The 22,707-nt window shown below is 40.5% G+C and overlaps 1 protein-coding gene across 4 annotated transcripts in view; it reads left to right on the plus strand.

The window, feature by feature from the left end:
- LOC124409185 (Down syndrome cell adhesion molecule-like protein Dscam2) overlaps positions 1-3,115 on the plus strand; it is a 167,103-nt gene extending 163,988 nt beyond the window's left edge. For 2 of the 4 annotated variants that reach the window (XM_046886620.1, XM_046886622.1), the window contains exons 32-34: positions 188-287; positions 1,897-2,064; positions 2,596-3,115. In XM_046886620.1, the coding sequence (XP_046742576.1) occupies positions 188-287; positions 1,897-2,064; positions 2,596-2,647 (320 nt within the window). In that variant the 3' untranslated portion in view covers positions 2,648-3,115. Of the gene's footprint in view, positions 1-187; positions 297-1,896; positions 2,077-2,595 lie in introns of those variants that run through there. The other 2 variants (XM_046886621.1, XM_046886623.1) reach the window with 2 other exon arrangements.
- The last annotated feature ends 19,592 nt before the right edge of the window (positions 3,116-22,707 follow it).

A 22,707-nucleotide genomic window follows, 5' to 3' on the forward strand; every position in this document is an offset into this window, starting at 1 on the left:
CCACTTTGGAAACCTCATGGATTCGATTAATTCTCATCATATTACCTCTATCGCATATAACGATGTTGTGAAAATTTATAGCTATCGATTTACAGTTTGAATTTACCTTGTACCGCAGTCTGTATGAAGGTTGATTCAAGGGCACGGACCACTTGTATAATCGCTTGACTCGTTTCTCAATCCGCAGATATATTTTCGAGGGGCGTCGAGTCTAGCACTGAATCCAATAACGAGGGTTCGCCGTTGACGAGGAGGCGTAGCCGGCAACCCAGCAGGTCCACTCGCAGGTAGCCAAGGTTTGTTTGTTTCCACATAGCACTCATGTCAGTCTCATCTTTTCATATTTCTTTCTAATAGAGGCCTGAACCGTCGGTTGATGCAAAATATCCAGACAAGCATCATCCCTTCTGAAATCGCCCTTACACTCAACATCTATGATAATTTGATCTGCATCCCATTATAACGGATCTAAAACGCTCGATTAAACTTTAAAGGACACGTGTGATCAGTCGGTTTTACTAGGCGATAGCTTCAGCTAGTTAACGGTACAGAAATTTTCAGGATTAGTTGACTTTGCCGGGATATAAAGTTTGAGAATTATGTAATAAGTAGTGAGTTTGCCGTCCCAAAGTGCGTTCAACTGACGGGAGTCCTCCATACGAGCCTTACAGTGTTAGAATTTCTTAGCAATCGCTTACCCTTTGCCATCAATGAGTTCGCGTAACCAAAACATGGCATACGCCATGAGAAAGCAGCTCGGAAAACTATTTTTATGCACCTAAATATCGATATATATTTCCGAAGCTCCAGGTAATGTAGTAATTGATGTTTGTGACGTAAATTAATCTTGTAATTATAAAGATTCTGCAAATATTCGAAGCATTACACACAATTGGCGAAGGGCAAGCAAAGGTGAAATGTTTTTTTCATCTTCAAGGATTGGAAGTTTGCGAATCTTTTGATGGACAGTTCCAGTGCAATCCTTCGTCCACCATGCATCACGATATGTTGCCCAATATAACCTATGACTTTTTAATACACTCTTTTAGTTTTTCCAAGTGTAACTTGTAACGAAATAATTTTCTATTTAATCCATATATTAGCTACTGATTAGTATGATTAAAAACATTACAACTCTTGTCAATAATTTGCAATCTTGGCAATCGAAATGATCACTAATGGCGGCTCGATAGATCTGTAATTGGAAAATCTGCCGTGAATCCAAACTTCCTTTTCTCGACGCTATTACGATATATTCATGGTAATTCATGTGGCGTGAAATACTTATTGTTAGATATAAATTTGCAACGTGGTGGAAATCTGCTTCGCCTTACTCCCCAAAAAATCTCTCTAAAGGAGATATAAACATCTTCGAATCTTTCGGAACAAAATTCTACTTACAACGCTTTGCTAAAAAAAATGTTTGCCAGAGGAATAAATGTCAAATATTCAGCCTTTATAATTAACAGGATCTGATATAGCAATAACTGATTCCAACATTAATGTAATTTCGTTATCACAGCTGTTGTTTAATCAAATATTAAATTCGTTGCACTCTCGATCAAGCCAAGAAGTACCATCTTATTATTTGTGGCGCGAATCATCCTTTAAAATTCTCATTCCAAATGATTATCTAATTAACTACAATACAATGTATGACAAAACTATTATTAATCAATTTGTGAATAACAATTATTATTTTCAATGACATGTTTATACATGTAATGGAATACCCTCAACAATCGGGCGCAAAACTTTGTTAACTTTGGGGCGTAAGGACGCTTTTTTTCCCCGTTGCCCTCGAAAAAAATTTACCGCTCCGTTTTACGACGCTTTCTTCGTTCTTGTGCATCTCCACTTTTTTAAATTCATTCCTATTCGACCGACTGTTTGCAGTTCGGTTGACGACATGACGCTGTTACCACCAACCGGTTTCAGCGACAGCCGAGAATTGAGTGAAGCAGAATGCGATCGCGACTGCCATGCACTTTCCATCGCAACGACGCGACATGGTGGCAGCCTCGGTCGCCTACCGATAGAAGCGATTGAAACTATGCTTGCAAGGTAGGTAAATAGGTACGCGTATCGCAATTATTAAACCTAGAATTGACGAATGGTAACCGTGCAACAGACGCGGCAGAGGGCTACCAACTATTTTTAACTTACCAATATCAATGAAAATTCTTTTAAATTTCATCGTAAGAACGTCAAGTTGAACTTGAGCAGAGTTTCAAAAGAATTTAGAATTACAAAATTGAAAATTTATTAGATTCTAACTTCTGTCAAGTTATTTTATAATTACATAATTTAAACATTGCTATGAATAAAATTTCACAGATTTTTTGGCGAATTTCTGACTGCAGTGGTCAGACATGTTCACTTTTCTTTCAAAGCATCACTTTTTTTATGAAATCTCAGTGTTGAAGTTCATTTGCGTATAGAAAAATTATGTTCAGAGGAATACAGATAGTTGAGTTGAACTTATAACTATGAAAATGTACCACACACAATTATTGTCATTCGATCTGATCATTATAGCAATTGACCAAGAGACAAATTGATTCCGTGAAGTGATAATATACTCGTATTTTATAGATATCAGCAAAGAAAAGAGCAGGAACGACAGGAATTCACCATTCATGTTTAAAAGGATATAAGGGTAATAACAAGAGTGCGATAGTGAGCGTGTAAATTAAATTTCCAAACGTAAGTGTAAGATTAAGAAAATAGTCACCATGGAAAACTCTTGAAAAACTTGTACACTTCACCTACTTTATGTTTCTACCACTAGAAGTACGATCAGAGGTCGAGACAATAGCCCAAATGGCAGCTGCGATCTAGAAGTCGTATAAAATATCGTCATTATATATTTGTTTGTAATTCATCAAGTTTGTTACTATAATACGTAATATAGGTATATTATACAACGTATATCATTGAAGCTGCAGTAAAACACTGCCGAACTCTGAATGTATAAATAAATGTACTGATCATTTGTTTTTACCGTATATAGTATGAAATATTTCAAAGAATTATTATTACATATTGTACATACATGAATATATCAATGTTTTAGGTAGGTTGTGTAATCTTGGTGAAATATTTCTCTGCGCTGATTATTTGAATTTTCAGAAAAAAAAACCCTCGGAAATGCTGCGCGATTTTTTTAATTTTTCTGAGACTATAAAAATCTGGTTCAAAATTTCAAAAATAAAATTCATGGAAACCAACTCGAGATGTTTATGAAAAAATAATTCAATAGAGTTCTTTTATAGTTACATCTGTACAGAGATTTGCAGCAAACCTTTTCACCAGGCTAGGCAGCCATCTAAATGGATAGGAAAGAAGAATGCATCTTCAAGGCAATATGAATAAACTATACACATACACAAGACAAGTCTAGATTATCAATTAACCGCAATTGCGGGTAACATAATATTTACTAATTGTTGAAGATGCGAGCCATCAAGCAACGTGAGTAGCTCGTTCCCATTTCCGTGAATCGTTCCTCTGTCTTTAACTTTTGTTGGACTTTGACGACGTTGAAGATCTATACGTATAATTTAAATTATGGCAACTATAACTAGCCGAACACAAGAAGACTTGTCATTAAATATATCACGGATATATTATACATACATACAGCGTTATTGCTAACCTTGTCAATTTATAATATTTATATCACCTATTTTGTATCGTTGCGTCGATCTGCATATAAGTCCCATATTGCAGACAAGATCACGTTAAACATCATTTTACTTTATATTTATATTATTATACATATACTGAACTAGTACATTATTTTATACAGTTTTTTATAATGTAATATACACAAATACTATGCGTAGGTTGTAGATTATTGAATTATAATTGTTTAAAGAATTGAATATATAAAAAAAGCCAACAAAAAAAAAACAAATTAACTGAAAGAAGTGAAATCGTATAGAAAATATACCGTTGTACAAAATACAATTTCAATAAAAATCTTCGAGGGATGTGAACGTTACGATACGTCTAATTTTTATTCATTATGTATTAGTAATACGTACCTTGTTATCCTTGCTTCCTCAATTATTCAATTTTCACGAGATTTGAATTCCTTTGCTGATAAGAGATTTGAACAATAAATACAATTGTGATGTAGCAAAAATTTTTTAATTCTAATCTGTAGCTATGTACCTATAACCGTACATTGTTGCCCTGATTTAGATCTTCCATTGCCACCAAACGTGTGTCATGTTACCTTCGCTACTTTCACATTTTTCTGTTCGAGCAAAACTTCTTACATATTACCGATTTAAAAGGAATCACTTCATGTCGAACTGATACGTACTCATTACAAAAAATCGTCACAAAATTTTCACTAACATAATTGAAGAAAATACTAATGAAGGAACTAATGTTTAACTATTACTATTGGCGATTCCTTTATTTTGGCTCTGAAATTGCTTCGCCAATGAGCGTATTGGCTGAGTTGACGCCCATACAGGAGGGTTCTGGCAGGGATGTGACACAAAAACGTCCTCGATGTGATTGGTTGAGCGCCTGTTCCACCATGCTGGCTTGTCAACGCTACATCGACGTTGTTTGCGATAAATGCGAGTGTCAGTTTATACTGGTGTTAGTATTCCTGCCGAATACCGTAAATTAAGATCAAATTTTGCACAAATTATGGATTCTGGTAACGATATTTGGCAATTTGCCAGTGATAACAATCGAGAACTGGAAGTCTATCGATTCCATGAATTGATCCGTATCGTCGTCAGGGTGGAATAATTCACACGTTTCAATGGGATGAAAAAAAACTTTATTTGTTGAAATCGGTGAATTCACTGTGTCTGATTGGCATGGATATAGATGTATGATATTAGTTTATTTATAAAAGACGAAAATATTCGATGTTACAATTATCTCAAATATTTGATTTGAATTTATATCGACTTTCGTGCCAGTGTGAAATATACATATGTCGCTTCCTGGCGACTAATGAATACAATGTAATTTAATATGTTGATTATTCTATACGCTTTTAACCACTATTTTAATGCCTCAAATAGTTAAACCGTATGTGATATCCGCATATTTTTGGCCCAAAAAAGTAAGGCCAACACCTTCGGATTTCTGATAAAAGATTTGACAATTTTGAATGATGCTGGTTACGCGTAACTTCAAGGTAGAATTTGGCGAATCATAGAAATTTCGGCGTAAGTTGCTCCTGCAACCAAGAGAACGTCTGGGCCGAGGAGGTCGCTCGAAAATGGGAAGTGGCTAATGGTTTGCTTGTAATGTTGATGCTGTATGTCTAAAAGCATGCCTGCTTTCTTGAAAACACTATTCTGACGCAATTTTGCGAGATGAATCGATCGAGCGTGGTCCCAGTACAATGTGAGCAACAGCTGAAAAGTGACAGCCGAAAAACTCATGATTTTATTCGTCATTTCTCTGCTGCTGGTCCTACAGTCTGTTTGATGTGTTTTCTGAGTTCCTAGGTGTCGAATTACTCTAGAGATGGTCATACTATTCGACTCTGGGACAAAAAATTTTTAGCTCCGAAAATGAGCGAAAAAGTAAGGCTCCTTCGGATTTTCAGCGAAAATTTTGACGATTCTGAAAAGTGCTGCAATCAATTGGTTGAGGCGCTATTCCGACGTAATTTTGCGAGAGGAATCGATTAAGCGCAGTCCCGATACGCTGCGAGCAATAGCTGAAAAGTTACAGCCGAAAAACTCGTGATTTTCATGGTCATTTCTGTGCTGCTGGTCCTACGGTCTTTTTGATGTGTTGACTGAGTTCCTGGGGGTCGAATTACTCTGAGGATGGTCATACAAATCGATTCGGAAACGAAAAATTTTCGGCTCTGAAAATGAGCGAAAAAGTAAGGCTAACCCCTTTGTATTTTTCGCGAGAAATTTGACGATTCTGGAAAGTGCTGCAATCAATTCGTTGAGGCACTATTCCGACGTAATTTTGCGAGAGGGACCGATTAGGCGCAGTCCGAATACGTGGCGAGCGTCAGCTGAAAAGTTACAGCCGAAAAACTCATGATTTTTATCGTCATTTCTCTGCTGCTGGTCCTACGCTCTTTTTAATGTGCTGACTGAGTCCCTGGGGGTCGAATTACTCTAGGGATGGTCATACATATTGATTCGGAAACGAAAAATTTTCAGCTCTAAAATGAGCGAAAAAGTAAGGCTAACCCCTTTGGATTTTTGGCGAAAATTTTGACGATTCTGGAAAGTGCTGCAATCAATTCGTCAAGGCACTATTCCGACGTAATTTTGCGAGAGAAATCGATTAAGCGCAGTCCCAATACGCTGCGAGCGATAGCTGAAAAGTTACAGCCGAAAAACTCATGATTTTATTCGTCATTTCTCTGCTGCTGGTCCTACGCTCTTTTTGATGTGCTTACTGAGTTCCCGGGGGTCGAATTACTCTAGAAATGGTCATACAAATCGATTCGGTAACGAAAAATTTTTGTCTCTAAAAATGAGCGAAAAAGTAAGGCGAACCCCTTTGGATTTTTGGCGAAAATTTTGACGTTTCTGGAAAGTGCTGCGATCAATTCGTTGAGGCACTATTCCGACGTAATTTAGCGAGAGGAATCGATTAAGCGCAGTCCCAATACGCTGCGAGCGATAGCTGAAAAGTTACAGCCAAAAAACTCATGGTTTTCATCGTCATTTCTCTGCTGCTGGTCCTACGCTCTTTTTGATGTGCTAACTGAGTTCCCGGAGGTCGAATTACTCTAGAGATGGTCATACAAATCGATTCGGAAACGAAAAATTTTCGGCTCTAAAAATAAGCGAAAAAGTAAGGCTAACCCCTTTGGATTTTTGGCGAAAATTTTGACGATTCTGGAAAGTGCTGCAATCAATTTGTTGAGGCACTATTCCGACGTAATTTTGCGAGAGAAATCGATTAAGCGCAGTCCCAATACGCTGCGAGCGATGGCTGAAAAGTTACAGCCGAAAAACTCATGATTTTCATCGTCATTTCTCTGCTGCTGGTCCTACGGTCTTTTTGATGTGTTTACTGAGTTCCTGGGGGTCGAATTACTCTAGAGATGGTCATACAAATCGATTCGGAAACGAAAAATTTTCGGCTCCAAAAATGAGCGAAAAAGTAAGGCTAACCCCTTTGGATTTCTGGCGAAAATTTTGACGATTCTGGAGAGTGCTGCAATCAATTTGTTGAGGCACTATTCCGACGTAATTTTGCGAGAGGAATCGATTAAGCGCAGTCCCAATACGCTGCGAGCGATAGCTGAAAAGTTACAGCCGAAAAACTCATGATTTTCGTCGTCATTTCTCTGCTGCTGGTCCTACGGTCTTTTTGATGTGTTTACTGAGTTCCTGGGGGTCGAATTACTCTAGAGATGGTCATACAAATCGATTCGGAAACGAAAAATTTTCGGCTCCAAAAATGAGCGAAAAAGTAAGGCTAACCCCTTTGGATTTTTGGCGAAAATTTTGACGATTCTGGAAAGTGCTGCAATCAATTTGTTGAGACACTATTCCGACGTAATTTTGCGAGAGGAATCGATTAAGCGCAGTCCCAATACGCTGCGAGCGATGGCTGAAAAGTTACAGCCGAAAAACTCATGATTTTCATCGTCATTTTTTTCCTGCTAGTTCTACGCTCTTTTTGACGTGCTTACTGAGTTCCTGGGGGTCGAACACTCTAGAGATGGTCATACAAATCGATTCGGAAACGAAAAATTTTCGGCTCCAAAAATGAGCGAAAAAGTAAGGCGCCCTTTGGATTTTTAGCGAAAATTTTGACGATTCTGGAAAGTGCTGCAATCAATTTGTTGAGGCACTATTCCGACGTAATTTTGCGAGAGAAATCGATTAAGCGCAGTCCCAATACGCTGCGAGCGATGGCTGAAAAGTTACAGCCGAAAAACTCATGATTTTCATCGTCATTTCTCTGCTGCTGGTCCTACGGTCTTTTTGATGTGTTTACTGAGTTCCTGGGGGTCGAATTACTCTAGAGATGGTCATACAAATCGATTCAGAAACGAAAAATTTTCGGCTCCAAAAATGAGCGAAAAAGTAAGGCTAACCCCTTTGGATTTTTAGCGAAAATTTTGACGATTCTGGAAAGTGGTGCAATCAATTTGTTGAGGCACTATTCCGACGTAATTTTGCGAGAGGAATCGATTAAGCGCAGTCCCAATACGCTGCGAGCGATGGCTGAAAAGTTACAGCCGAAAAACTCATGATTTTCATCGTCATTTCTCTGCTGCTGGTCCTACGGTCTTTTTGATGTGTTTACTGAGTTCCTGGGGGTCAAATTACTCTAGAGATGGTCATACAAATCGATTCAGAAACGAAAAATTTTCGGCTCCAAAAATGAGCGAAAAAGTAAGGCTAACCCCTTTGGATTTTTAGCGAAAATTTTGACGATTCTGTAAAGTGCTGCAATCAATTTGTTGAGGCACTATTCCGACGTAATTTTGCGAGAGGAATCGATTAAGAGCAGTCCCAATACGCTGCGAGCGATAGCTGAAAAGTTACAGCCGAAAAACTCATGATTTTCATCGTCATTTCTCTGCTGCTGGTCCCACGGTCTTTTTGATGTGTTTACTGAGTTCCTGGGGGTCGAATCACTCTAGAGATGGTCATACAAATCAATTCGGAAACGAAAAATTTTCGGCTTTCCAAAATGAGCGAAAAAGTGAGGCTAACCCCTTTGGATTTTTAGCGAAAATTTTGACGATTCTGGAAAGTGCTGCAATCAATTCGTTGAGGCATTATTCCGACGTAATTTTGCGAGAGGAATCGATTAAGCGCAGTCCCAATACGCTGCGAGCGATGGCTGAAAAGTTACAGCCGAAAAACTCATGATTTTCATCGTCATTTTTTTCCTGCTAGTTCTACGCTCTTTTTGACGTGCTTACTGAGTTCCTGGGGGTCGAATTACTCTAGAGATGGTCATACAAATCGATTCGAAAACGAAAAATTTTCGGCTCCAAAAATGAGCGAAAAAGTAAGGCTTTGGATTTTTGGCGAAAATTTTGACGATTCTGGAAAGTGCTGCAATCAATTTGTTGAGGCACTATTCCGACGTAATTTTGCGAGAGGAATCGATTAAGCGCAGTCCCAATACGCTGCGAGCGATGGCTGAAAAGTTACAGCCGAAAAACTCATGATTTTCATCGTCATTTTTTTCCTGCTAGTTCTACGCTCTTTTTGACGTGCTTACTGAGTTCCTGGGGGTCGAATTACTCTAGAGATGGTCATACAAATCGATTCGGAAACGAAAAATTTTCGGCTCTAAAAATGAGCGAAAAAGTAAGGCTAACCCCTTTGGATTTTTGGCGAAAATTTTGACGATTCTGGAAAGTGCTGCAATCAATTTGTTGATGCACTATTCCGATGTAATTTTGCGAGAGGAATCGATTAAGCGCAGTCCCAATACGCTGCGAGCGATGGCTGAAAAGTTACAGCCGAAAAACTCATGATTTTTATCGTCATTTTTTTCCTGCTAGTCCTACGCTCTTTTTGACGTGCTTACTGAGTTCCTGGGGGTCGAATTACTCTAGAGATGGTCATACAAATCGATTCGGAAACGAAAAATTTTCGGCTCCAAAAATGAGCGAAAAAGTAAGGCTAACCCCTTTGGATTTTTGGCGAAAATTTTGACGATTCTGGAAAGTGCTGCTATCAATTTGTTGAGGCACTATTTCGACGTAATTTCGCGAGAGGAATCGATTAAGCGCAGTCCCAATACGCTGCGAGCGATGGCTGAAAAGTTACAGCCGAAAAACTCATGATTTTCATCGTCATTTTTCCCCTGCTAGTCCTACGCTCTTTTTGACGTGCTTACTGAGTTCCTGGGGGTAGAATTACTCTAGAGATGGTCATACAAATCGATTCGGAAACGAAAAATTTTCGGCTCCAAAACTGAGCGAAAAAGTAAGGCTAACCCCTTTGGATTTTTGGCGAAAATTTTGACGATTCTGGAAAGTGCTGCAATCAATTTGTTGAGGCACTATTCCGACGTAATTTTGCGAGAGGAATCGATTAAGCGCAGTCCCAATACGCTGCGAGCGATAGCTGAAAAGTTACAGCCGAAAAACTCATGATTTTCATCGTCATTTCTCTGCTGCTGGTCCTACGGTCTTTTTGATGTGTTTACTGAGTTCCTGGGGGTCGAATTACGCTAGAGATGGTCATACAAATCGATTCGGAAACGAAAAATTTTCGGCCCCAAAAATGAGCGAAAAAGTAAGGCTAACCCCTTTGGATTTTTAGCGAAAATTTTGACGATTCTGGAAAGTGGTGCAATCAATTTGTTGAGGCACTATTCCGACGTAATTTTGCGAGAGGAATCGATTAAGCGCAGTCCCAATACGCTGCGAGCGATGGCTGAAAAGTTACAGCCGAAAAACTCATGATTTTCATCGTCATTTTTTTCCAGCTAGTCCTACGCTCTTTTTGACGTGCTTACTGAGTTCCTGGGGGTCGAATTACTCTAGAGATGGTCATACAAATCGATTCGGAAACGAAAAATTTTCGGCTCTAAAAATGAGCGAACAAGTGAGGCTAACCCCTTTGGATTTTTGGCGAAAATTTTAACGATTCTGGAAAGTGCTGCTATCAATTTGTTGAGGCACTATTCCGACGTAATTTTGCGAGAGGAATCGATTGAGCGCAGTCCCAATACGCTGCGAGCGATGGCTGAAAAGTTACAGCCGAAAAACTCATGATTTTTATCGTCATTTTTTTCCTGCTAGTCCTACGCTCTTTTTGACGTGCTTACTGAGTTCCTGGGGGTCGAATTACTCTAGAGATGGTCATACAAATCGATTCGGAAACGAAAAATTTTCGGCTCCAAAAATGAGCGAAAAAGTAAGGCTAACCCCTTTGGATTTTTGGCGAAAATTTTAACGATTCTGGAAAGTGCTGCTATCAATTTGTTGAGGCACTATTCCGACGTAATTTTGCGAGAGGAATCGATTAAGCGCGGTCCCAATACGCTGCGAGCGATGGCTGAAAAGTTACAGCCGAAAAACTCATGATTTTCATCGTCATTTTTCCCCTGCTAGTCCTACGCTCTTTTTGACGTGCTTACTGAGTTCCTGGGGGTAGAATTACTCTAGAGATGGTCATACAAATCGATTCGGAAACGAAAAATTTTCGGCTCCATAACTGAGCGAAAAAGTAAGGCTAACCCCTTTGGATTTTTGGCGAAAATTTTGACGATTCTGGAAAGTGCTGCAATCAATTTGTTGAGGCACTGTTCCGACGTAATTTTGCGAGAGGAATCGATTAAGCGCAGTCTCAATACGCTGCGAGCGATGGCTGAAAAGTTACAGCCGAAAAACTCATGATTTTCATCGTCATTTTTTTCCAGCTAGTCCTACGCTCTTTTTGACGTGCTTACTGAGTTCCTGGGGGTAGAATTACTCTAGAGATGGTCATACAAATCGATTCGGAAACGAAAAATTTTCGGCTCCAAAACTGAGCGAAAAAGTAAGGCTAACCCCTTTGGATTTTTGGCGAAAATTTTGACGATTCTGGAAAGTGCTGCAATCAATTTGTTGAGGCACTATTCCGAAGTAATTTTGCGAGAGGAATCGATTAAGCGCAGTCCCAATACGCTGCGAGCGATAGCTGAAAAGTTACAGCCGAAAAACTCATGATTCTCATCGTCATTTCTCTGCTGCTGGTCCTACGGTCTTTTTGATGTGTTTACTGAGTTCCTGGGGGTCGAATTACGCTAGAGATGGTCATACAAATCGATTCGGAAACGAAAAATTTTCGGCCCCAAAAATGAGCGAAAAAGTAAGGCTAACCCCTTTGGATTTTTAGCGAAAATTTTGACGATTCTGGAAAGTGGTGCAATCAATTTGTTGAGGCACTATTCCGACGTAATTTTGCGAGAGGAATCGATTAAGCGCAGTCCCAATACGCTGCGAGCGATGGCTGAAAAGTTACAGCCGAAAAACTCATGATTTTCATCGTCATTTTTTTCCAGCTAGTCCTACGCTCTTTTTGACGTGCTTACTGAGTTCCTGGGGGTCGAATTACTCTAGAGATGGTCATACAAATCGATTCGGAAACGAAAAATTTTCGGCTCTAAAAATGAGCGAACAAGTGAGGCTAACCCCTTTGGATTTTTGGCGAAAATTTTAACGATTCTGGAAAGTGCTGCTATCAATTTGTTGAGGCACTATTCCGACGTAATTTTGCGAGAGGAATCGATTGAGCGCAGTCCCAATACGCTGCGAGCGATGGCTGAAAAGTTACAGCCGAAAAACTCATGATTTTTATCGTCATTTTTTTCCTGCTAGTCCTACGCTCTTTTTGACGTGCTTACTGAGTTCCTGGGGGTCGAATTACTCTAGAGATGGTCATACAAATCGATTCGGAAACGAAAAATTTTCGGCTCCAAAAATGAGCGAAAAAGTAAGGCTAACCCCTTTGGATTTTTGGCGAAAATTTTAACGATTCTGGAAAGTGCTGCTATCAATTTGTTGAGGCACTATTCCGACGTAATTTTGCGAGAGGAATCGATTAAGCGCGGTCCCAATACGCTGCGAGCGATGGCTGAAAAGTTACAGCCGAAAAACTCATGATTTTCATCGTCATTTTTCCCCTGCTAGTCCTACGCTCTTTTTGACGTGCTTACTGAGTTCCTGGGGGTAGAATTACTCTAGAGATGGTCATACAAATCGATTCGGAAACGAAAAATTTTCGGCTCCATAACTGAGCGAAAAAGTAAGGCTAACCCCTTTGGATTTTTGGCGAAAATTTTGACGATTCTGGAAAGTGCTGCAATCAATTTGTTGAGGCACTGTTCCGACGTAATTTTGCGAGAGGAATCGATTAAGCGCAGTCTCAATACGCTGCGAGCGATGGCTGAAAAGTTACAGCCGAAAAACTCATGATTTTCATCGTCATTTTTTTCCAGCTAGTCCTACGCTCTTTTTGACGTGCTTACTGAGTTCCTGGGGGTAGAATTACTCTAGAGATGGTCATACAAATCGATTCGGAAACGAAAAATTTTCGGCTCCAAAACTGAGCGAAAAAGTAAGGCTAACCCCTTTGGATTTTTGGCGAAAATTTTGACGATTCTGGAAAGTGCTGCAATCAATTTGTTGAGGCACTATTCCGAAGTAATTTTGCGAGAGGAATCGATTAAGCGCAGTCCCAATACGCTGCGAGCGATAGCTGAAAAGTTACAGCCGAAAAACTCATGATTCTCATCGTCATTTCTCTGCTGCTGGTCCTACGGTCTTTTTGATGTGTTTACTGAGTTCCTGGGGGTCGAATTACGCTAGAGATGGTCATACAAATCGATTCGGAAACGAAAAATTTTCGGCCCCAAAAATGAGCGAAAAAGTAAGGCTAACCCCTTTGGATTTTTAGCGAAAATTTTGACGATTCTGGAAAGTGGTGCAATCAATTTGTTGAGGCACTATTCCGACGTAATTTTGCGAGAGGAATCGATTAAGCGCAGTCCCCATACGCTGCGAGCGATAGCTGAAAAGTTACAGCCGAAAAACTCATGATTTTCATTGTCATTTTTTTCCTGCTAGTTCTACGCTCTTTTTGACGTGCTTACTGAGTTCCTGGGGGTCGAATTACTCTAGAGATGGTCATACAAATCGATTCGGAAACGAAAAATTTTCGGCTCCAAAAATGAGCGAAAAAGTAAGGCTAACCCCTTTGGATTTTTGGCGAAAATTTTAACGATTCTGGAAAGTGCTGCTATCAATTTGTTGAGGCACTATTCCGACGTAATTTTGCGAGAGGAATCGATTAAGCGCAGTCCCAATACGCTGCGAGCGATGGCTGAAAAGTTACAGCCGAAAAACTCATGATTTTCATCGTAATTTTTTTCCTGCTAGTCCTACGCTCTTTTTGACGTGCTTACTGAGTTCCTGGGGGTCGAATTACTCTAGAGATGGTCATACAAAGCGATTCGGAAACGAAAAACTTTCGGCTCTAAAAATGAGCGAAAAAGTAAGGCTAACCCCTTTGGATTTTTGGCGAAAATTTTGACGATTCTGGAAAGTGCTGCAATCAATTTGTTGAGGCACTATTCCGACGTAATTTTGCGAGAGGAATCGATTAAGCGCAGTCCCAATACGCTGCGAGCGATAGCTTAAAAGTTGCAGCCGAAAAACTCATGATTTTCATCGTCATTTCTCTGCTGCTGGTCCTACGGTCTTTTTGATGTGTTTACTGAGTTCCTGGGGGTCGAATTACTCTAGAGATGGTCATACAAATCGATTCGGAAACGAAAAATTTTCGGCTCTAAAAATGAGCGAAAAAGTAAGGCTAACCCCTTTGGATTTTTGGCGAAAATTTTGACGATTCTGGAAAGTGCTGCAATCAATTTGTTGATGCCCTATTCCGACGTAATTTTGCGAGAGGAATCGATTAAGCGCAGTCCCAATACGCTGCGAGCGATGGCTGAAAAGTTACAGCCGAAAAACTCATGATTTTCATTGTCATTTTTTTCCTGCTAGTTCTACGCTCTTTTTGACGTGCTTACTGAGTTCCTGGGGGTCGAATTACTCTAGAGATGGTCATACAAATCGATTCGGAAACGAAAAATTTTCGGCTCCAAAAATGAGCGAAAAAGTAAGGCTAACCCCTTTGGATTTTTGGCGAAAATTTTAACGATTCTGGAAAGTGCTGCTATCAATTTGTTGAGGCACTATTCCGACGTAATTTTGCGAGAGGAATCGATTAAGCGCAGTCCCAATACGCTGCGAGCGATGGCTGAAAAGTTACAGCCGAAAAACTCATGATTTTCATCGTAATTTTTTTCCTGCTAGTCCTACGCTCTTTTTGACGTGCTTACTGAGTTCCTGGGGGTCGAATTACTCTAGAGATGGTCATACAAAGCGATTCGGAAACGAAAAACTTTCGGCTCTAAAAATGAGCGAAAAAGTAAGGCTAACCCCTTTGGATTTTTGGCGAAAATTTTGACGATTCTGGAAAGTGCTGCAATCAATTTGTTGAGGCACTATTCCGACGTAATTTTGCGAGAGGAATCGATTAAGCGCAGTCCCAATACGCTGCGAGCGATAGCTTAAAAGTTGCAGCCGAAAAACTCATGATTTTCATCGGCATTTCTCTGCTGCTGGTCCTACGGTCTTTTTGATGTGTTTACTGAGTTCCTGGGGGTCGAATTACTCTAGAGATGGTCATACAAATCGATTCGGAAACGAAAAATTTTCGGCTCTAAAAATGAGCGAAAAAGTAAGGCTAACCCCTTTGGATTTTTGGCGAAAATTTTGACGATTCTGGAAAGTGCTGCAATCAATTTGTTGATGCCCTATTCCGACGTAATTTTGCGAGAGGAATCGATTAAGCGCAGTCCCAATACGCTGCGAGCGATGGCTGAAAAGTTACAGCCGAAAAACTCATGATTTTCATTGTCATTTTTTTCCTGCTAGTTCTACGCTCTTTTTGACGTGCTTACTGAGTTCCTGGGGGTCGAATTACTCTAGAGATGGTCATACAAATCGATTCGGAAACGAAAAATTTTCGGCTCCAAAAATGAGCGAAAAAGTAAGGCTAACCCCTTTGGATTTTTGGCGAAAATTTTAACGATTCTGGAAAGTGCTGCTATCAATTTGTTGAGGCACTATTCCGACGTAATTTTGCGAGAGGAATCGATTAAGCGCAGTCCCAATACGCTGCGAGCGATGGCTGAAAAGTTACAGCCGAAAAACTCATGATTTTCATCGTAATTTTTTTCCTGCTAGTCCTACGCTCTTTTTGACGTGCTTACTGAGTTCCTGGGGGTCGAATTACTCTAGAGATGGTCATACAAAGCGATTCGGAAACGAAAAACTTTCGGCTCTAAAAATGAGCGAAAAAGTAAGGCTAACCCCTTTGGATTTTTGGCGAAAATTTTGACGATTCTGGAAAGTGCTGCAATCAATTTGTTGAGGCACTATTCCGACGTAATTTTGCGAGAGGAATCGATTAAGCGCAGTCCCAATACGCTGCGAGCGATAGCTTAAAAGTTGCAGCCGAAAAACTCATGATTTTCATCGTCATTTCTCTGCTGCTGGTCCTACGGTCTTTTTGATGTGTTTACTGAGTTCCTGGGGGTCGAATTACTCTAGAGATGGTCATACAAATCGATTCGGAAACGAAAAATTTTCGGCTCTAAAAATGAGCGAAAAAGTAAGGCTAACCCCTTTGGATTTTTGGCGAAAATTTTGACGATTCTGGAAAGTGCTGCAATCAATTTGTTGATGCCCTATTCCGACGTAATTTTGCGAGAGGAATCGATTAAGCGCAGTCCCAATACGCTGCGAGCGATGGCTGAAAAGTTACAGCCAAAAAACTCATGATTTTCATCGTCATTTTTTTCCTGCTAGTTCTACGCTCGTTTTGACGTGCTGACTGAGTTCCTGGGGGTCGAATTACTCTAGAGATGGTCATACAAATCGATTCGGAAACAAAAAATTTTCGGCTCCAAAAATGAGCGAAAAAGTAAGGCTAACCCCTTTGGATTTTTGGCGAAAATTTTGACGATTCTGGAAAGTGCTGCAATCAATTTGTTGAGGCACTATTCTGACGTAATTTTGCGAGAGGAATCGATTAAGCGCAGTCCCAATACGCTGCGAGCGATAGCTGAAAAGTTACAGCCGAAAAACTCATGATTTTCATCGTCATTTCTCTGCTGCTGGTCCTACGGTCTTTTTGATGTGTTTACTGAGTTCCTGGGGGTCAAATTACTCTAGAGATGGTCATACAAATCGATTCGGAAACGAAAAATTTTCGGCTCTAAAAATGAGCGAAAAAGTAAGGCTAACCCCTTTGGATTTTTGGCGAAAATTTTGACGATTCTGGAAAGTGCTGCAATCAATTTGTTGATGCACTATTCCGATGTAATTTTGCGAGAGGAATCGATTAAGCGCAGTCCCAATACGCTGCGAGCGATGGCTGAAAAGTTACAGCCAAAAAACTCATGATTTTCATCGTCATTTTTTTCCTGCTAGTTCTACGCTCGTTTTGACGTGCTTACTGAGTTCCTGGGGGTCGAATTACTCTAGAGATGGTCATACAAATCGATTCGGAAACGAAAAATTTTCGGCTCCAAAAATGAGCGAAAAAGTAAGGCTAACCCCTTTGGATTTTTGGCGAAAATTTTGACGATTCTGGAAAGTGCTGCAATCAATTTGTTGAGGCACTATTGCGACGTAATTTCGCGAGAGGAATCGATTAAGCGCAGTCCCAATACGCTGCGAGCGATAGCTGAAAAGTTACAGCCGAAAAACTCATGATTTTCATCGTCATTTCTCTGCTGCTGGTCCTACGGTCTTTTTGATGTGTTTACTGAGTTCCTGGGGGTCAAATTACTCTAAAGATGGTCATACAAATCGATTCGGAAACGAAAAATTTTCGGCTTCAAAAATGAGCGCAAAAGTAAGGCTAACCCCTTTGGATTTTTAGCGAAAATTTTGACGATTCTGGAAAGTGCTGCAATTAATTTGTTGAGGCACTATTCCGACGTAATTTTGCGAGAGGAATCGATTAAGCGCAGTCCCAATACGCTGCGAGCGATGGCTGAAAAGTTACAGCCGAAAAACTCATGATTTTCATCGTCATTTTTTTCCAGCTAGTCCTACGCTCTTTTTGACGTGCTTACTGAGTTCCTGGGGGTCGAATTACTCTAGAGATGGTCATACAAATCGATTCGGAAACAAAAAATTTTCGGCTCTAAAAATGAGCGAACAAGTGAGGCTAACCCCTTTGGATTTTTGGCGAAAATTTTAACGATTCTGGAAAGTGCTGCTATCAATTTGTTGAGGCACTATTCCGACGTAATTTTGCGAGAGGAATCGATTAAGCGCAGTCCCAATACGCTGCGAGCGATGGCTGAAAAGTTACAGCCGAAAAACTCATGATTTTCATCGTCATTTTTCCCCTGCTAGTCCTACGCTCTTTTTGACGTGCTTACTGAGTTCCTGGGGGTAGAATTACTCTAGAGATGGTCATACAAATCGATTCGGAAACGAAAAATTTTCGGCTCCAAAACTGAGCGAAAAAGTAAGGCTAACCCCTTTGGATTTTTGGCGAAAATTTTGACGATTCTGGCAAGTGCTGCAATCAATTTGTTGAGGCACTATTCCGACGTAATTTTGCGAGAGGAATCGATTAAGCGCAGTCCCAATACGCTGCGAGCGATAGCTGAAAAGTTACAGCCGAAAAACTCATGATTTTCATCGTCATTTCTCTGCTGCTGGTCCTACGGTCTTTTTGATGTGTTTACTGAGTTCCTGGGGGTCGAATTACGCTAGAGATGGTCATACAAATCGATTCGGGAACGAAAAATTTTCGGCCCCAAAAATGAGCGAAAAAGTAAGGCTAACCCCTTTGGATTTTTAGCGAAAATTTTGACGATTCTGGAAAGTGGTGCAATCAATTTGTTGAGGCACTATTCCGACGTAATTTTGCGAGAGGAATCGATTAAGCGCAGTCCCAATACGCTGCGAGCGATAGCTGAAAAGTTACAGCCGAAAAACTCATGATTTTTATTGTCATTTTTTTCCTGCTAGTTCTACGCTCTTTTTGACGTGCTTACTGAGTTCCTGGGGGTCGAATTACTCTAGAGATGGTCATACAAATCGATTCGGAAACGAAAAATTTTCGGCTCCAAAAATGAGCGAAAAAGTAAGGCTAACCCCTTTGGATTTTTGGCGAAAATTTTAACGATTCTGGAAAGTGCTGCTATCAATTTGTTGAGGCACTATTCCGACGTAATTTTGCGAGAGGAATCGATTAAGCGCAGTCCCAATACGCTGCGAGCGATGGCTGAAAAGTTACAGCCGAAAAACTCATGATTTTCATCGTAATTTTTTTCCTGCTAGTCCTACGCTCTTTTTGACGTGCTTACTGAGTTCCTGGGGGTCGAATTACTCTAGAGATGGTCATACAAAGCGATTCGGAAACGAAAAACTTTCGGCTCTAAAAATGAGCGAAAAAGTAAGGCTAACCCCTTTGGATTTTTGGCGAAAATTTTGACGATTCTGGAAAGTGCTGCAATCAATTTGTTGAGGCACTATTCCGACGTAATTTTGCGAGAGGAATCGATTAAGCGCAGTCCCAATACGCTGCGAGCGATAGCTTAAAAGTTGCAGCCGAAAAACTCATGATTTTCATCGTCATTTCTCTGCTGCTGGTCCTACGGTCTTTTTGATGTGTTTACTGAGTTCCTGGGGGTCGAATTACTCTAGAGATGGTCATACAAATCGATTCGGAAACGAAAAATTTTCGGCTCTAAAAATGAGCGAAAAAGTAAGGCTAACCCCTTTGGATTTTTGGCGAAAATTTTGACGATTCTGGAAAGTGCTGCAATCAATTTGTTGATGCCCTATTCCGACGTAATTTTGCGAGAGGAATCGATTAAGCGCAGTCCCAATACGCTGCGAGCGATGGCTGAAAAGTTACAGCCAAAAAACTCATGATTTTCATCGTCATTTTTTTCCTGCTAGTTCTACGCTCGTTTTGACGTGCTGACTGAGTTCCTGGGGGTCGAATTACTCTAGAGATGGTCATACAAATCGATTCGGAAACAAAAAATTTTCGGCTCCAAAAATGAGCGAAAAAGTAAGGCTAACCCCTTTGGATTTTTGGCGAAAATTTTGACGATTCTGGAAAGTGCTGCAATCAATTTGTTGAGGCACTATTCTGACGTAATTTTGCGAGAGGAATCGATTAAGCGCAGTCCCAATACGCTGCGAGCGATAGCTGAAAAGTTACAGCCGAAAAACTCATGATTTTCATCGTCATTTCTCTGCTGCTGGTCCTACGGTCTTTTTGATGTGTTTACTGAGTTCCTGGGGGTCAAATTACTCTAGAGATGGTCATACAAATCGATTCGGAAACGAAAAATTTTCGGCTCTAAAAATGAGCGAAAAAGTAAGGCTAACCCCTTTGGATTTTTGGCGAAAATTTTGACGATTCTGGAAAGTGCTGCAATCAATTTGTTGATGCACTATTCCGATGTAATTTTGCGAGAGGAATCGATTAAGCGCAGTCCCAATACGCTGCGAGCGATGGCTGAAAAGTTACAGCCAAAAAACTCATGATTTTCATCGTCATTTTTTTCCTGCTAGTTCTACGCTCGTTTTGACGTGCTTACTGAGTTCCTGGGGGTCGAATTACTCTAGAGATGGTCATACAAATCGATTCGGAAACGAAAAATTTTCGGCTCCAAAAATGAGCGAAAAAGTAAGGCTAACCCCTTTGGATTTTTGGCGAAAATTTTGACGATTCTGGAAAGTGCTGCAATCAATTTGTTGAGGCACTATTGCGACGTAATTTCGCGAGAGGAATCGATTAAGCGCAGTCCCAATACGCTGCGAGCGATAGCTGAAAAGTTACAGCCGAAAAACTCATGATTTTCATCGTCATTTCTCTGCTGCTGGTCCTACGGTCTTTTTGATGTGTTTACTGAGTTCCTGGGGGTCAAATTACTCTAAAGATGGTCATACAAATCGATTCGGAAACGAAAAATTTTCGGCTTCAAAAATGAGCGCAAAAGTAAGGCTAACCCCTTTGGATTTTTAGCGAAAATTTTGACGATTCTGGAAAGTGCTGCAATTAATTTGTTGAGGCACTATTCCGACGTAATTTTGCGAGAGGAATCGATTAAGCGCAGTCCCAATACGCTGCGAGCGATGGCTGAAAAGTTACAGCCGAAAAACTCATGATTTTCATCGTCATTTTTTTCCAGCTAGTCCTACGCTCTTTTTGACGTGCTTACTGAGTTCCTGGGGGTCGAATTACTCTAGAGATGGTCATACAAATCGATTCGGAAACAAAAAATTTTCGGCTCTAAAAATGAGCGAACAAGTGAGGCTAACCCCTTTGGATTTTTGGCGAAAATTTTAACGATTCTGGAAAGTGCTGCTATCAATTTGTTGAGGCACTATTCCGACGTAATTTTGCGAGAGGAATCGATTAAGCGCAGTCCCAATACGCTGCGAGCGATGGCTGAAAAGTTACAGCCGAAAAACTCATGATTTTCATCGTCATTTTTCCCCTGCTAGTCCTACGCTCTTTTTGACGTGCTTACTGAGTTCCTGGGGGTAGAATTACTCTAGAGATGGTCATACAAATCGATTCGGAAACGAAAAATTTTCGGCTCCAAAACTGAGCGAAAAAGTAAGGCTAACCCCTTTGGATTTTTGGCGAAAATTTTGACGATTCTGGCAAGTGCTGCAATCAATTTGTTGAGGCACTATTCCGACGTAATTTTGCGAGAGGAATCGATTAAGCGCAGTCCCAATACGCTGCGAGCGATAGCTGAAAAGTTACAGCCGAAAAACTCATGATTTTCATCGTCATTTCTCTGCTGCTGGTCCTACGGTCTTTTTGATGTGTTTACTGAGTTCCTGGGGGTCGAATTACGCTAGAGATGGTCATACAAATCGATTCGGGAACGAAAAATTTTCGGCCCCAAAAATGAGCGAAAAAGTAAGGCTAACCCCTTTGGATTTTTAGCGAAAATTTTGACGATTCTGGAAAGTGGTGCAATCAATTTGTTGAGGCACTATTCCGACGTAATTTTGCGAGAGGAATCGATTAAGCGCAGTCCCAATACGCTGCGAGCGATAGCTGAAAAGTTACAGCCGAAAAACTCATGATTTTTATTGTCATTTTTTTCCTGCTAGTTCTACGCTCTTTTTGACGTGCTTACTGAGTTCCTCGGGGTCGAATTACTCTAGAGATGGTCATACAAATCGATTCGGAAACGAAAAATTTTCGGCTCCAAAAATGAGCGCAAAAGTAAGGCTAACCCCTTTGGATTTTTAGCGAAAATTTTGACGATTCTGGAAAGTGCTGCAATTAATTTGTTGAGGCACTATTCCGACGTAATTTTGCGAGAGGAATCGATTAAGCGCAGTCCCAATACGCTGCGAGCGATAGCTGAAAAGTTACAGCCGAAAAACTCATGATTTTCATCGTCATTTCTCTGCTGCTGGTCCTACGGTCTTTTTGATGTGTTTACTGAGTTCCTGGGGGTCAAATTACTCTAGAGATGGTCATACAAATCGATTCGGAAACGAAAAATTTTCGGCTCTAAAAATGAGCGAAAAAGTAAGGCTAACCCCTTTGGATTTTTGGCGAAAATTTTGACGATTCTGGAAAGTGCTGCAATCAATTTGTTGAGGCACTATTCCGACGTAATTTTGCGAGAGGAATCGATTAAGCGCAGTCCCAATACGCTGCGAGCGATAGCTGAAAAGTTACAGCCGAAAAACTCATGATTTTCATCGTCATTTTTTTCCTGCTAGTTCTACGCTCTTTTTGACGTGCTTACTGAGTTCCTGGGGGTCGAATCACTCTAGAGATGGTCATACAAATCGATTCGGAAACGAAAAATTTTCGGCTCTAAAAATGAGCGAAAAAGTAAGGCTAACCCCTTTGGATTTTTGGCGAAAATTTTGACGATTCTGGAAAGTGCTGCAATCAATTTGTTGATGCACTATTCCGATGTAATTTTGCGAGAGGAATCGATTAAGCGCAGTCCCAATACGCTGCGAGCGATGGCTGAAAAGTTACAGCCAAAAAACTCATGATTTTCATCGTCATTTTTTTCCTGCTAGTTCTACGCTCGTTTTGACGTGCTTACTGAGTTCCTGGGGGTCGAATTACTCTAGAGATGGTCATACAAATCGATTCGGAAACGAAAAATTTTCGGCTCCAAAAATGAGCG

This window comes from Diprion similis, chromosome 8 (genome assembly GCF_021155765.1).
Source record: "Diprion similis isolate iyDipSimi1 chromosome 8, iyDipSimi1.1, whole genome shotgun sequence".
Classification (NCBI taxonomy): domain Eukaryota; kingdom Metazoa; phylum Arthropoda; class Insecta; order Hymenoptera; family Diprionidae; genus Diprion; species Diprion similis.